Below are 16295 nucleotides of genomic sequence, written 5' to 3'. Positions count from 1 at the left end.
CTGGACCCTGCCCTGATGGGCCTCCGTCACAGAGTCAGAGTGAAGCGGTGGGAGTGATACCAGCCTGAGAAACAGGAGATCTGGGTTCTGACTCTCCCACTCATCAACTGAAGGAATATTTATCAAGTACTCAGGGACTCAGAGTGCTGGGTCCACAGTAATGAACAAGACAGACAGGGTCCTGTTGTCATGGAGATTTTCGTCTTGGGGAGGGGGCAAGGTTTGCAGGCCATAAAAATGTAAGCAAATAAAGAGGATATGTCAGATAGTAATAAAGAAAATTAAACAGTCATGGGATAGAGAGTAACTAGGGGACACCAATACTTGGGGTGGTCAGGGAAAGACCTGACGAGGGGACATTTGCTACTAACCAGATGTCCATCAGCAAGCCAGACTCTCCCCTTTGTTTCAGCTTTCTAGCTATGTAAATGAGGGTGTGGGTTAGAGGAGCGCTATGGGACTGTCCAGCTTTGAAATGTAAGGATCTATCTTCTCCTGCATGATCTTTTTACCCAGTCCTGGAAAGGGGGAAATAAGCCAATTATACCGTATTCTCTCTATGCTCTCTCTCCAGGAAGGTGAGGTCCTGTATTTATAAGTCAGAGATAATAGCAGTGGACAGGCACTTTTATTCAGTAGCGTCATTTCCAGGTATCATTCCTATCCCCCGCCTCCAGTGCCCCTCGCTAACTGCAGCTATCTTGGAACCTTGCTGCCACACCCCGATGCTTGTGGCATTTCTCCTAGGGTCTCCTGAGGGCTGGCCCACCCTCTGCTGGATTTGTATCAGGAGCCAGGTCCTGGGGTGTGGGGAGGCTGACTGAGACAAAACCCCCGGCAGCTATATTTCCCCAGTGGGAACGGGGAGTTTCGGCCCAAATCCTGTACAGCCCCAAGTGGTTTGGTGAGGGTGTAAGGTCCAAGGTGCCCACACTGCAGGGCTCCTCGGAGCCTTCCCTGCTCTCTGGGTGCTGTGATGTCCTTACACCCTGAAGGGTGGGTGGCTCTCTAGAGACACAGCTGATTTAGGAGCCGCCTATATGGGTCATCCAGACCTGAGGGTGATGGTGGAGGGTTTGGCCCTGGAGGCTCGGACTGGCCATCAGATGCCATGCATTCCACTGTCTTGTCTTTGGCTTTGACCTGCTGTCTAGCTGTCCCAGCTCTTCCCAGGATTCTAAGCCAGTGGGTGGGGGCAGGGGAGCGACTGGTAAATGGCAAAAATAACTGATGATAATTTCCCTCCATTCTACCAGTGTGAGCTTCCCCTGCCACTACATTATGCTGGTGCTATTTCATAATCTCAAAGGTTTATCATCGTCTATGCCAAACACCACTACAAGGGTGAGCTGAAGTCCCTGTCCTGTCCCTAGCACCCTGGCATTGCCTGGCCCTGCCAGCAGCTTCAGCACTCACAGCAAAGATGGCCCCAGCCTCACTGGCAGCCTCCAGAACAGCATTCTTAAAGCAACACAGTCCCTTCCATTGAAATCAGTCACTAGTTGCTCCCAGCAGCCTACAGATCACATCTGAAGTCAGGGCGAGTGAGAGGAGGCGCTTTCATCTGTAGTCTGTTCTCGCTGCCACAGTGCATGACTGGACACTTACTGGAAACCTGAAAGGAGACAGGATGTTCTTGGTTAGGCTGTGCATGGGGCACTGATCTCTCCTGGGACTGAAGGGCAAGGGGAGGAGGCTGCAGTGCACCTCTCAGTGCCCTGGGTCTCGGGCAGTGCACCTCTCAGTGCCCTGACTCCCAGGGGCTGCAGGTACTTTCCCAACTCTGAAGGAATATGCCTTCTTTGCCCTCTGCAAGTTTCATCTCCCTGAGCCAGAACCAACACTCATTCTCCAACCCCACAGTTCTCACTGACGCTCCTTGCTTTTGCTCCAGATATTCAGCATCGTCCATCATGGCTTCTCCTGACCATGTGGCCCCATCCTGTCACCTTCCATGCCTGGGCATGGAGAAGGGTTCTCTGGATTAAGAACCAGGGCTCGAATTCTAGCCAGGATGGTCCCCAACCCGGCGAGTGACTTTGGGCAAATCATGTTAGTTCCCTGAGCCTCACTTTTCTCGCTTCCCAATCCCTGGAGCAGATGAAGTACCTGGGACTAGCATGGTCCCTGGCTTCTCAAAGTGTGGTCCATGAACCAGCAGTACTGGCATCCCCAGGGAGCTTCTTAAGAAATGCAGACTATTGGACCCCGCCCAGGCTCACTGGACCAGAATCTGCAGTTCAACAAAACCCCTCGATTGACTGGCTCATTGAAGTGTGAAGGCAACTGGTATGAGTGACATGCAGTTAATTTGCTTCAACTTAGGCTATCACAGTAAGAACAAAGGGACTTTCTAAAGATTCTTGGGTGGAGTAATGAACACAATGTCTAAAAATTACTACAGCAGGCAGAGAGATTGAAGGGTGAGGCAGCTGCAGCCATCCAGGTGTGAGTGTGGTCTGCTTGATACTGTTGAGGAAGAGGTTGAAAACAATTCAAGGCTATGAGCCCTTGGTCCTTCAGGTCTCATTCTGTATGCAAGACCCCAGGCTGGTCTCACCGTTCTCAGAGATGGTCCTTATTTTGAAGACATTCCTAGCTGTTCTAATTTCACCCTAGAACAGGAAGGAAGACCAGCAGGCACACCAGAGCATACAATGCTGATGTCTTCCAGTTGCTTTGCACCCATGATTCCCAGCTCTGCTGCCTGCTGGGAAACCTGATGCCCAGGCCACTCCCAGGGCAGATTACATCAGAATCTCTGGAGTGGGCCCAAGTGACTTGGGTGAATAGCCAGGCTTGAGACCCACTGCTTCCATTTCTCTATTCCAAGGATTGGCGAGGACAGATCCTGGGGACCACCAGCCATGTGGCTGTTGACCAAGTCCCTGGTCTGATGTTTCCTCTGCGCCATTGACAAGCAGCCTGAACCAGAATTAGTTAACGCTGCCAGCGGTGAGGAGCATGGAGTCTGAGCCACCTCCCACCCCAGGACTCTCACTGCCCCCCACAGACACTGACTGTCGTGCAGTGATAACTGGAAGTGGGGGCAGGGCAGAGAAGAAACACCGCAGAGCTGTGCTTAGAGAGGACAATCCTCATGGCTCCTCATGTCGACAGACCCCAACCCAAAATATAAGGTGTCATTTCTAGTTCATGCTTGACTGTATGAACCCCAGTTAAGTGTTGGAGCTGTCAGTCTATGTTGGGGTTTTGAGACTGTAGATTCCTGGAATGATGGTAATGCTACAGACAAACCATTAAAAAAAAAAAATCACACCTCACCGTGTAGGGCCAGCTCTCACCACAGAGGCCGGCTTCTCTGCTAACAGCCCCCTGCTGCTTGGCAGTGTACGAGGGACTTCCACAGACATTATCTCAGGAGAGGCTGACCAGTGGGGCAAAGGTAGAATCTGCACTTGAGAGACGTGGGAGGGACATGGCGGAGGTGACCTGCCCAAGGTCACACAGAGTAGAGGTAGCCCTTGTGTTTAGGTCTCTTCCCTCCTAGTTCTGTGTTCTTTCCATTTCACTGGGAAGGTTCCTAAACAAAGGAGAGAGCTGGAGGGTTTCTCAGCGTGGGGATGGTGGTGGGGGGGGGGGGGTCGGCGAGGGCTTGGAGGCACCCAGCTTCTTCCTGGCACCAGCTGGAGAAGAGGGCATCGTGGTCATGGGGGTCACACCATGGCTCCTGTCCAGATGAAAATACTTCCCAATTCAGGGATTCAGGAAGATTAAAAAAAAAAAAAACAACAAAGCGCTACAAAGGAGTTAACCTCATTTTCTGAGACTTTAAAGCCAGCCTTGGCAGTAAGGAACAGCAGATATGACACCATCAATGACTAACGCCCCTTATGGGGGCTATAGGCCTGTCCACAGGTGCCCCTGGAAGGGATCGAAACGTTCCACGGCTTTCCCATGAATCTTAAATCAAGGAGATTCATCCTGGACCTTGGCGAGGTCTAAGAGCCAGCTGAAGGCTCATGTTAAATCGCCCTTTCTGGGCTCCTGCTCCCAGGCTGATAGTCAATTTCCCCCATAATGAGCACCCCCGAAGAAGCCCAGACACACAGGCTGCTGAATGAAGAGCAGAGGGGGCCCAGGGGAGAGGCAAGTGTTTGCTTTGGCTGGGGAGGCGCCTGGGCCCTGGCCGGCATGTTTGCCTGACAGGGAGGCCTGATAAGTGGGCTGTGTAGAAAGTGCTGCGTGGTGGGGCCTGGGCCATCTGCCACGTGTCCGGAGAGGCTGCACCTGCTGGCCTGTCAGCCCCGACCTGGCAGGAGAGGGACCTTTTGTCATCCTGTCTTCAGCCTCTTTAGCAGCCCCATGGTCTCTAAGAACCTAAAATTATTTTACTTGCCTTAAGAATAAAAACTGAACCCTTGAACTTGTTTGTTTTGATGAATTGCTTCCAGACTGCTGTTTGTTTGGAGAACAAAACTCGCTCCCCAGTGGTCGGGAGGGTGGAGGCTGAGAGACCAACCCCCAACAGCAGCCTGGCTTTTGAAGACAGTGTGTCCCCGTGGAGGGACGGCAGAAAACCTCAGCTCTCCTGGCTCTGCCATTTGTTCTCTGAGCAAATGACCCAATCTCTGTGTGCCTCAGTTTCCTCATCTGTCAAAAGTGGGATCAGACTCTTGGCTCTGTATACCTTATAGAAGTATTGAGAGCATCAAATGAAAAAAAAGTATGACTGGGAACATGGATGGAAAAGTCTCTATTATGTGTACAAAAGCTGAATAAACATAACTTTAAAATATTGCTCACTTGCAGACTTCTTGACGGGGGAAATAACAGTTGATTTTTATGAATTTGTTACAGGGCGTAGGGCCTCCCTACTCCAAAAGCCAACCTCTCTTTCCACTATGTCTAGCCACCATTCCCGGGTCTTCCTCAAAGGATTTTCTCCTGCAGGTTTGGACCCCTTTTCTACAACATCAGTTTCCTTTGTTCTACTGGGCCATTCCTTTCAGCATATAAACATATCTTTGAAACCATTTAAACAAAAACACTCCCCATCTCAGTGCCCTATTTCCCTCTAGCTCCGGCCTCATTTCCTGCTACTCTTCACAGCCGAGCTCCCCGGAGGAGTTGTTTCCACACACTGCCTCTACTTTCTCTCCTCCCCTTCTTTCTTCAACCACTGCAGCCAATGGGGTTTTCATTCTCCCAGTCCCCTGCCTGAAAGGGCGCTTGTCCAGGACTTCCATGACATGCAGAATGGCTAATGGTCAATGTTCCGTCCTTGCTGACTCAAGCTCTCAGCAGCACTGGACTCTCCTGGCCCATCTCTCCTTGGAACCCATTCCCCTGTCGACCTGCCTGAAGTCACTCACTCACCTGCAGGCCCTTCTCTCACCCTGGCCAGCCTTCTCAGTGACTTTGGCTGGATCTGCCCACCTACCTCCAAATGTCACAGCGCCCAGGGATCTGTTGTCAGCAACTGGAATTACCCAGTGCCATGGCTTTACACACTGTCCAGACCTCCCTGCTGAGCTCTAGACTCAAGTTCAGCTGCCGATTCAACGTTTCTGGGATCTCACATGGCATCTGAAACTCTGAGTGAGCCAAGTGGAACTCTTAAATCTTCCAGCCCTTTCCCTCTCATGTCCGCCCCTCCTTGCCTTTCTTGTTTTACAACGTGGCACTGCCATCCTGTTAGCTGCTCAGGTCAGAAGCCCAGGAGCCCCCTGGCTCTCCTACCTCCCTCACATCTCACGTGAAATCCGCTGGTAAGCCCAGGATGCCCTCACCCCTTGCGTGGACTCTGCCAGGGGCCTGATAACCGTGCAGCTCCTGGTCCTGTACAATCTACACTACATACAACAGCCAGAGTGAGCTCGCCAAAGCATCCATCAGATCACAACCCGCCATGGTTTAAATTTTTCAGTGAGTTCAATAGAACCCAAGCCCCTTCACAAGACCCGTGTGATCTGGCCCCTGCTGCCTCGCTCAGCCCTCCAGCCACTCTGGCCTCCTTCTCACCCAGTGACCAAGCAAAGCTTCTTTCCTTTCGGGGCTGTTCACGTTGGGCTTGGAACTCTCACTCACAGAACGCCGGCAGGGCTGCCATTTTCGTTGCTCAGCTCTCAGTTTCAGGTTCTCTTCTTCAAGGGGGCCTCCCCACCCACTCAGCCAAAGGCAGCGTTCCCTGATGCTTTCTACAGCGTTACACGTTTTAACTACTTCATAGCACTCGTTAGCACCTCAAATGATCTTATGTATCTGTTGATGTGTTTATCGTCTATCTCATCCCTCCTCCCAGAATGTCAAGGGCTTGGCTCTATCTTACTCACCGCTATGGCCTCTGCACTGGTACAGTGCCTGGTATACAGTAGGTACCCAATTAATTGTGTTCTTTCACTGACGGGCTGTGCAGAACTGTTTAGTGTCCAATACACATCATTAGAGTGTTTTGGGGATAGACGGGGCCTTGGAGATCACCAAATACAAATTTAAGTTTTTTCTTTTTTCTTTTTTATACAAGTTAACTGAGGATGAGAGAAGGCATGTTATGTGGTCAGGGTGTCACAGCAGCTTGGAGGCAGAGCCAGCCTATCTCAGGTCTCAGAGAAGACACAACAGTGATGCTGATGTTGCTGATCCTAGTGCTGAAGAGAGGACTGTAAGCAGATGGCATCCCAGTGAGGGGGCCTGCTTGCTACTGGTGAGGATGACACGGCAAAGGCCATCCTTTACTTGGGGTGCTCTATCCACATGCAAACCTTCTCCTGTCTAAGCTGCAGAGAGTTGGTCATGAAGCTGAGTGTAGGCCTCTCAGGGGAGGTGTCAGTTGACACCTGCCTTCACATGAGTCAAGGTGCCTTGTTGACATGTGAAAGCAATGCTAAGCCTGTCTCATAGCCTTTGAATCTCTGGGACAAGGCTAAGACTCACAGCAGGCTTGGGTAAGGGGCCCTGGGGCCCGTCCCTATGGGCAGCAGAAGGGAAGGCCTGTCCACAGCCGGTGGGCAGCTGCCAAGAGAAAGGCAGGGAGCTCAGTGACGAAGGCCAGGAAGGGTCTTTCTCTTCCTGTTGCCTGACACACCACACATTTCTTCTGTAACTGTTATGGTGTCCTCACACCTGAGCCATCAAGTGGTGTTTACATCCACAACTCACTAGCAAGAACCACGCTCCAACAGGAGAGTGATATTTCTAGCCAGGTGTCCAACAAGTTACCAAACCAAAGGAGAGCTGGCTGTGGGGACAGAGAACAAAGGGGGTGAAGAACTGGAAGAGGGACAGCAGCTTTGCCAAGCAGGGCAGGAGCGTCTGGGCCGCCCACCCGCATGGGCCTCTCTTGGGGTTTCTGATGCTGCCTCCTGGGACTTCCTCCAGGCGGAAGCAGAGGCCTGGCACACGTGAAGTGACCGCAAGGCCAGTCCTGTGGCTTCGGGAACAGGCAGGAAGGTTCCTACTTCCTTCTTGCCTCACTGCTTGCTCTAGCCTTCCTCCTTCGCTCCCCGCAAGTGCTGGTGGGCAAAGTGGGGTGACCCCGGAGGGAGTTGCACTTACATTTCTTCTGCAGAATGCTCTGTCTGGCCTTGATGAATGCCAGAATGTCAGAGTCCGTCTGGCTGTCCCCGGTGAGAGGGATGGATGATGTTGGTCTCTCAGGGAGGCTGGGGACAACCACAGGTCACATTTTACTACACTTCACGTTTGGACTCAGTGTTTACCTTTCCAAAGTGCTTTTCCATTCCTAGTGACCGGATCTCACCCAGGAAGCTGTGCGAATGAATTTGCCTCCCTCTCACTCCCTCCCCCTTCTCTGTGTAGTGGCCACAGCAATCCTTTACATGCAAACGCGTCATGTCCTCCCCTGGCTTAAACCCCTTAGTGGCTTCTCATCACTCTTGGAATGAAATCCAAACTCTGTCCCTGTGTGATCTGATCCCTGGGTGATCTGGCCCCTGGTTCACCACACTCAGGCCACCCTGCCCATCTTGTACTCCAATTCCCCAAGTTCCTTCCAGCTGCAGGCTCTTTTCTTTGGTCTCCTTTCCCAAGACTGTTCTCCCCGCAGACCTTACCATGGCTGAATGTGCATTCTCTTACCACCTTCTCCATCCCTCACCAACTTATCTTGCACTCCTCCAACTTAGTTCCCTTGCCTCCCAACTTACCCAAAGCAAGCCATTTGACCTGGGTCCTGTCTCCTTCAGCACCTAATTTGAATCTCACGTCCTTTAGGATGTCTCTCCAGTGCATCCTCACACCCCACCATGGCCTAGCTAGTTGCTCCTGAGGCAGAGATAACTATTTTTCCCTCCCTTCTTAAAAACAGAACCGTAATATTTAGCAAAGTAAGTTGCCATGGCTAAAAAACCCTACATTTCCCAGCCTCCTTTGCAGCTATGTGTGGCCAGATGACCAGGTTCTGGCCAATAAGACTTATAAGAAGGGTGGGATTTTCAGGAAGTCCGCTTAAAAAAGGAAGGATATATGTGGCCTTCTTCCTCCTCTTTCTCCATCCAATTCCCATATTAAGAACATTCAGAGCAATGTACTCTCCTGGCTTTGTCAAGCGTCCATCCTGATACTTGTCCCTCCACACAGCAGGTGACAGTATCCACTCCTTTAGAAGGTGGTGAGGATTGGGTATAATAAAGCATTGTTCATTATCACAAGTAATTTTTGGTGTCAGCATTCCAGCTGCAGCTCAGTGAGAAGTGCTAAAGCAGTTACATCAGGGAGGGCTGGGTGCTGTTCTGGAGATGGCCCTTCTGTCTGGGTCCGGGAAGGGCATGGTGGAATTCACCCTTGGACATCTTGGAAGAAGAGTCGGGTCTGCCAGGTGAAGAAGGGCACACAGGCCTTCTAGTCGGAGGGCACAAAGAGCAGGTGAGAGCCCTGATCTACCCCATCCAGCCTGTAGTGAATGGCTCATGGGACTGAGGCCGGGCTTGTAAACCCTGTGTCTTTCCCTGCCTGGGGACCCTGCAGTGGGGCTAGCAGGCTACGTCGGAACTGCCCCTGATCCAGCTCTTCTTTACTTTAATGGCCCCAGGTACAATTATTCACAAGGAGACGGGAAGCAACTCAGCCTGTACATGGCCCCAGTGACCCTGGGAGAAAATTCCTCGGCTCTGGGCGTCGGCATCTATGAGAGATTCCAGGGGATCCCAGGGTACCCAGGGGGAGACCAGCTCCGGGCTATGTCTGTGCACCACCCAACCAGGGATCCTCGGGTTGTAGGGGAAGCAGACTGACGATTTCAGTCCACTGCACCCGTAGTGGTTGTCACAGGCATCAGAGGGAGGAGAAGACCACAGACCTGCCATCCAGGGACGTGCTGGTTCTGTCCTGCTCCTGGCTGTGCAGGACGGGGCAAGATGGGGGCGGGGTTTTCCTGGCATTCACATCCCTGTAGAAACCAAACCCAGGAAGGAAAGGGATTAGGAGGTTTACGGGAGATTCTGATGGGGAACTGATCGCCAGCCTCCAGAACTGTGAGAAATAAATGCATTCCTATAGTTGAAGCCACCCAGTCTGTGGTATTTTGTGTTGGCAGCCCAAGCTGACTTAGACAGGAGGCTGTGGATGGTGTGGATGGGGTCTTAGTCAGCTCAGGCTGCTATAACAGAAAACCAGAGACCAGGTGGCTTCAACTACAGGATTTATCTCTCACAGTTCTGGAGGCTGGACGTCTGAGATCAGGGTGCCAGTGTGGTTAGGTTTCTGTGAGAGCTCTCTTTTGGATTGCAGACGCTGACTGCTGATGTCCTCACATGCTCTCTGGCCTCTTATAAGGTCACTAATCTCATTAAGAGAGCCCCACCTAATCATCTCCTAAAGACCTCCACCTCCAAATACCATCACATTGGAGATTCATTTCAACATGCATTTTTGGAGGACACATTCAGTCTATAACATTCTGCCTCTGGCCCCCAAAATACAATACATGTCTGCCTCACAAGCAAAATACATTCATTCCACCCCTCCAGCCCCAAAAGTCTTAACTTGTTCCTGTATCAGCTCTAAAGTCTAAAGTCCAAAGTCTCGTCTAACTACCATCTAAATCAGAGATGGGTGCAACTCCGGTACCCTTGTTTGAGTCACCCTGAGGTCAACTTTCTCTCCAGCTGGGAACCTGTGAATTCAGATAATTTACGTGCTTCCAGGCATAGGATAGACATTCCCATTTCAAAAGGGAGAAACAGGAAAGAAGGAACGGGTGATGAGTCCCAAGCAAGTCTAAAACTTAGGAAGGGAAACTCCATGAGATCTTATGGCTCAAGAATAATCCTTTTCAGCTTATGATCTGCCTTTCAGACCTACTAGGGTGAAGGTCCTGCCTTCTGGACCCACTGGGGTGGAGGTCAGCCTGTCTGTGCTGGGCAGGGGTTGTACCCTCATGGTTCTGCTGGGCGGCCCTGTCTCTACAGCTTTGCACAAAGGCTGTCTGGCCTGTTGAAAGTAAGGTAATGCTTCCCCCTTTTAAAATGGACGGCCAGCCCTGATGATCTCCGATTCACTTTTGGAGACCTTCCTTTGCCTTGAAGAAGAGTGCATGCATGTTCATAGCAGAATAGCTCTATGGTCCTGTTCTGTAAAATTTAAGTGGTCCAACAGCCTGCCTTTATTTTTTCATTGCCTTCTTTTCAGTTCAAACTGACAGTTTTCCTGCTGGGATGGCTGATTAAGTCCATGGTTCACCCCCACACTAATCTTAGTTCTCACACCTATGTTTAGTGTTCACACCCACACTTAGTGTTCACACCCACACTTAGTGTTCTCTTCTGAAGATACTTTCTCGTCTTTGCCTTCTGAATAGGCTGAGCATTTTCTAAATTTTTACATTCTAGTTCTTTTTTTGCTTAATAACTCCCTCTTCAAGTCATTTCTCTCTTCTTATATTTTACAATAAGCAGTCAGGAAGAAGCAAGCCATTTCTTCCACACTTTGCTTGGAGATCCCCTCAGCTAATATTCGATTTCATCATGTGCAAGTTCTGCCTTCCACAAAACACTGGAACATGAGCACGATTCAGCCAAGCATTTTTTTTTGCCACGTTGTAACAAGGATTGTCTTTTCTTCAGTGTCCAATAATGTGTTCCTCATTGTTGTCTGAGATTTCATCAGAATGGCCTTTACCATCCATATTTCTAGTAACATTCTGTCCATGATCATTACGTCTTCTCTAAGAAGATGGACTCTTTCTCTACATCTCTCTCCTTTCCTTCCTGAGCCGTCACAGTTGCCTTTAAAAGCCCCTTCACCATCCCAGGTGCTTGTAGCAGGCACTTCAAAGCTCTTCCAGCCTTTACTCATCACCTGGTTGCAGAGCTCCTTCTACGTTTTTAGGTATTTGTTCGAGCCGCATGCCACTTCTGGTACTGATTTCTGCCTTAGTCAGCTCAGGCTGCTATAACAAAGTGCTGTATGGCTTATATATACTCGTATAATGGAAATGTATTTCTCACAGCTCTGGAGGCTGGGAGTCTGAGATCAGGGTGCCAGTGTGGTCCGGTTCTGATGAGAATCCTCTTCTGGGTTGCAGACTTCCTGACTTCTCATGGTGTCCTCATGTGGAAAGAAAGTGATCCTAGCTCTTTGGCCTCTTCTTATAAGGGCACTAATCCCATTCATGAGGGCTCCTCCCTCATGATCTAATCACTTCCCAAAGACCCCCATCCCCAAATACCATCACGGTGGGGTTAGAGTTTCAACATACAAATTTTTCAGGACACAGACATTCAGTCCCTAACAGATGTTTCATATATTAATTTTCATGTTGGAGCAGTGCATGTATTAGATGTGCAAGTTGAACAAAAACAACAAAGATCAGAACTATCATTGATAGACACCGCCTACACACCAGGTCCAGGGAAAGCACTCGACAGACATCATGCCATTTAATTCTCTCAATAGCCTCATTATCTCCATTATACACATGAGAAAACAAGCTTGGAGAGGTTAAAGAAACTTTAAAAGTTAACCATTTGATAAGTGGGGGAATCTGGATCTAATCACAACTCTATGAAGCTTCAGAACCCATGCTCTCAGCTATGTTATTTTAAAAAAATGTGTTTATTATATTTTATTATGTATTTAAAAATTTTTGTTAAATTTATTGGGGTGACATTGGTTAGTGAAATTATATAGATTTCAAGTGTGCAATTCTATAATACATCATCTATATAGTTTTGCATTGTGTGTTCACCACCCAGAGTCTGTTCTCCTTCCGTCACCATAAAATTGACCCCCTTTACCCTCTTCTACCACCCCCCTCCCTACTTACCCTCTGGTAGCCACTAAACTGTTGTCTGTGTCTATGAGTTTTTGCTTCTTTGTTTGCTGCTCTCCAGTTTTATATCCCACATATGAACGAAGTTATGGTTCTCAACGTTTTCTGTCTAGCTTATTTTGATTAGCATGATAATCTCAAGATCCATCCATGTTGTTGCAAATGGAAGTGTTTCATATTTTCTTATGGCTGAGTAATATTCTGCTGTGTATATGTACTACGTCTCCTTTATCCAATCATCTATTGAAGGACACTTTGGTTGTTTCCATGTCTTGGCCACTGTGAATAATGCTGCAATGAATATAGGGGTACATATATCTTTACAGATAAATGTTTTTATATTTTTTGGGGCAGATACTCAGAAGAGGGATTGCTGGGTCATATGATAATTCTATTCTTAATTTTTTGAGGAAACGCCATACTGTTTTCCATAGCAGCTGTACAAATTTACATTCCCACCAGCAGTGTATGAGGGTTCCTTTTTCTCCACAACCTCTCAACACTTGTTATTACTTGTCTTGTTCATGATGGCCATTTTAACAGGTGTGCGGTGGTATCTCATTGTGGTTTTGATTTGCATTTCCGTAATCGCTAGTGAAGTTGAACATTTTTTCATGTAACTATTGGCCATTTGTAAGACTTCTTGGGGGAAGTGTCTGTTCAGGTCCTCGGCCCATTTTTAAATTGAATTGTTTGCTTTTTTGTTGTTGAGTTGTTCAAGCTTTTTATATATTTTGGATATTAGCCCCTTATCAAAGGTATTGTTTGCAAATATCTTTCCCCATTTGGTTGGTTGCCTCTTTGTTTTGTTGATGGTTTCTTTTGCTGTGTAGAAGCTTTTTTTTATATATAGTCCCATTGATTTATTTTTGCTTTTACTTCCCTTGCCTCTGAGGTCAAATTCATAGAATCCTCTCTGAACCCAAGGTCCTTAAGTTTAGTACCTATGCTTTCTTCTATGCAGTTCATTGTTTTAGGTCTTATGTTTAGGTCTTTGATCCATTTTGAGTTAATTTTGGTATATGGTGACAGATAGCAGTCTAGTTTCATTCTTTTGCATGTGGCTTTCCAATTTTCCCAGCATGATTTATTGAAGAGGCTTTCTTTTCTCCATTGTATGTTTTTGGCTCCTTTGTCAAAAAACGATCTGCCCATATATATGTGGGTTTATGTCTGGGCTCTCAATTCTATTTTATTGGTCTGTGTGCCTATTTTTCTGCAAATACCATGCTGTTCTGATGATTGTCACTTTGTAATATAAACTGAAGTTAGGGAGTGTGATCCCTCTAGCCTTATTCTTTTTTCTTAGGATTGCTTTGGCTATTAGGGTCTTTTGCAATTCCATACAAATCTGATGATTTTTTTTGTTCTATTTCTTTAAAAAATGCCATTGGGATTTTGATGGGGATTGTATAAAATCTGTATATTGCTTTAGGTAATATGGCCATTTCAACTATGTTGATTCTTCTAATCCATGAACATGGAATATCCTTCCATTTCTTTGTGTCTTCTTCAATTTTTAAAAATAATGTCTCACAGTTTTCAGTGTATAGGTCCTTCACATTCTTTGTTGTTTCTTTCTAGGTATTTTATTCTTTTTGTTGCAATTGCAAAATAAAGTTTTCATTTATTTTTCTGAAATTTCATTGTTATTATATAAGAATGCAATGGATTTTTGTACATTGATTTTGCATCCTGCAACTTTACTGTATTTATTTATTGTTTCTAGTAGTTTTCTAGTAGTTTTTTTGGTGGAGTCTTTAGGGTTTTCTTTGTAAAGAATCATGTCATCTGCAAAACAAACAAACAAAAAAACCAACCAAAAAAAACAACCAAAAAATACAAGTTAACTTTTTCATTCCCCATTTGGATGCCTTTTATTTATTTATTTTGCCTGATTGCTCTGGCTAGGACTTCCAATATTAGCATGTTATTTAATCTCCACATATTTGTAGTTTTTTTTCCCTCTTTCTTTTTGCAGTTATCTCCAATTTCAAAGCATTGTGGTCAGAGAATATGTTTGATATGATTTCAGTCTTCTTAAATTTGCTGAGGCTATTTTTGTGTCCCAATGATGGTCTATACTTGAGAATTTTTCATGTGCACTAGAAAAGAATATATAGTCTGGTGTTCTGGAATGAAGGGCTCTGTAAATTCAATTATGTCCATTTGGTCTAATGTGCCATTTAAGGCTGATATTTCCTCATTGATTTTCTGTTTGGATGATGTATCCACAGCTGTAAAAGGCATATTTCGGTTCCCTACTATAACTGTGTTTTTGTCAGTTTCTCCCTTTAGTTCTATTAGTAGTTGCTTTATATATTTTAGTATTCTTTGATTGCGTGCCTATATATTGATAAGTGTTATGTCTTCTTGTTGTATTGTCCCTTTTATCATTATGAAATGTCCAGTTTTTGTGTCTTGTTACCTTTTTTTCATCCTGAAGTCTGTTTTATCAGATATAAGTATGGCTACACCTGCTTTTATCTGGGTGCCATTTACTTGGAGTATCCTTTTCCATCCTTTCACTTTGAGTTGATATTTGTTCTTGTAGCTGAGATGTGCCTTTTGAAGGCAGCATATAGATGGGCTTTGTTTTTTTATCCAATCTGCTACTCTGTGCTTTTTTACCAGTGAGTTCAGACCATTTACATTTAGGATGATTATTGATATATAAGGATTTCCTATAGCCATTTTATATTTTGTTTTGTGGTAATTCATTGTCTCTATTGTTTCTTTGACCTTGTATTTCTGTTGGTTATTTTAGTTTGGTGGTATTCTATGATTTTTTCCTCTTTCCTCTTTTTGTATGTTATATGTCTCAGTTCTGTTTTTTTTTCCCTTTGAGTGGTTACCATTACGTTTATGTGAAATAAAATTTCATATATACAGTAGTCTTTTTTCTTCAGTATGCATCTTATCTTCATTCCCTTTTGCAAATTCAGACATTTATTCCCTCCCCTTTTATGTTTTTATTGTCACAAATTATCCCTATCTATGCGATGACTTCATTTTTGAGTTGCAGTAGCAAACTGTCTTTTTCTTATTTTTAATGCTTTTATCTTCTTTATCCTTTGTGTTATGTTTAAGTGTATAGTGCCCTATTCTGTATAAGGGTTATCATTTCCTGCTTCTATCTGTATGCTAGTAATCTTGTAGTTTTATATCCTTTTGCCTTTTTGTTTCAGATCGAATAAACTCCTTCAGTATTTTCTGCAATGCAGGCCGTGTAGTGGAAAATTCCCTCATTTTCTGTATATCTGGAAAGGTCTTTATTCTTCCTTAATAGCTAAAGAATAACATTGCTAGATATTTTATTCTTGGTTGATAATTTCTCTCTTTCAATAGTTTGAATATTTGATTTCACTTCCCGCTGGCTGGTAGAGTTTCTGCTGAAAAATATGATGATATTCTAATGGGTTTTCCTTTGTAGGTTACCATCTTCTTTTTCCTAGCTGCCTTGAGAATTCTTTTGTTGTCATTAATTTTTGACAGCTTCAATATAATATGCCTTGGAAAAGGCCATTTAGGATGGAAGTAATTAGGTATTCTCTTTGCTTCTTGAATTTGAAGATCCAGTTCTTTCCATAGGTTTAGAAAGTTTTTGTTGATTATTTGTTTGAATAGTCTCTCTGTACCATTCTCATTCTTTTCTTCTTCTGGTATACCCATTATTCTTGGTGTTTGTTTTTTTTTGACATTCACTATTTATTGAAATGCTAATATGATATTTTTTCATATTACTTCTTTTTAATTTTTTTATTGTGAAATACACATTTTTTAGAATTAGTTTCAGCTGTACAACACAGTGCAATACTTATACTTTTTACCCTTTGAGGTGACAATCCCCCTCCCCCAATCCGCTGCCCCACTTCCCCCCCAATATCATACCTATTTATTACAATTCCCTTGACTCCACTCCCACACTATACTCCATGTCCCATGACTATATATATATATATATATATATATATATATATATATATATGACATACAATATTATTCTACTTTAGCTTCAGTCTAATTATTATGTTGCTTTGTA

The 16295-nt window shown here is 45.7% G+C and overlaps 1 protein-coding gene across 1 annotated transcript in view; it reads right to left on the bottom strand.

Annotated features, from left to right (window-relative positions):
- Positions 1 to 557: 557 nt before the first annotated feature.
- LOC109375848 (kinesin-like protein KIF6) overlaps positions 558 to 16295 on the bottom strand; it is a 231011-nt gene continuing 215273 nt past the window's right edge. Inside the window, exons 10-12 of the mRNA XM_019631364.1 lie at positions 9281 to 9370; positions 7519 to 7625; positions 558 to 1615 (exon numbers count right to left, since the gene is read on the bottom strand). Coding sequence (XP_019486909.1) covers positions 1605 to 1615; positions 7519 to 7625; positions 9281 to 9370 — 208 coding nt within the window. The 3' untranslated portion in view covers positions 558 to 1604. The remainder of the gene's footprint in view (positions 1616 to 7518; positions 7626 to 9280; positions 9371 to 16295) is intronic.

This window comes from Hipposideros armiger, unplaced genomic scaffold, assembly GCF_001890085.2.
Source record: "Hipposideros armiger isolate ML-2016 unplaced genomic scaffold, ASM189008v1 scaffold_993, whole genome shotgun sequence".
NCBI classification, from domain to species: domain Eukaryota; kingdom Metazoa; phylum Chordata; class Mammalia; order Chiroptera; family Hipposideridae; genus Hipposideros; species Hipposideros armiger.
This window is presented reverse-complemented; position numbering and strand designations above follow the sequence as displayed.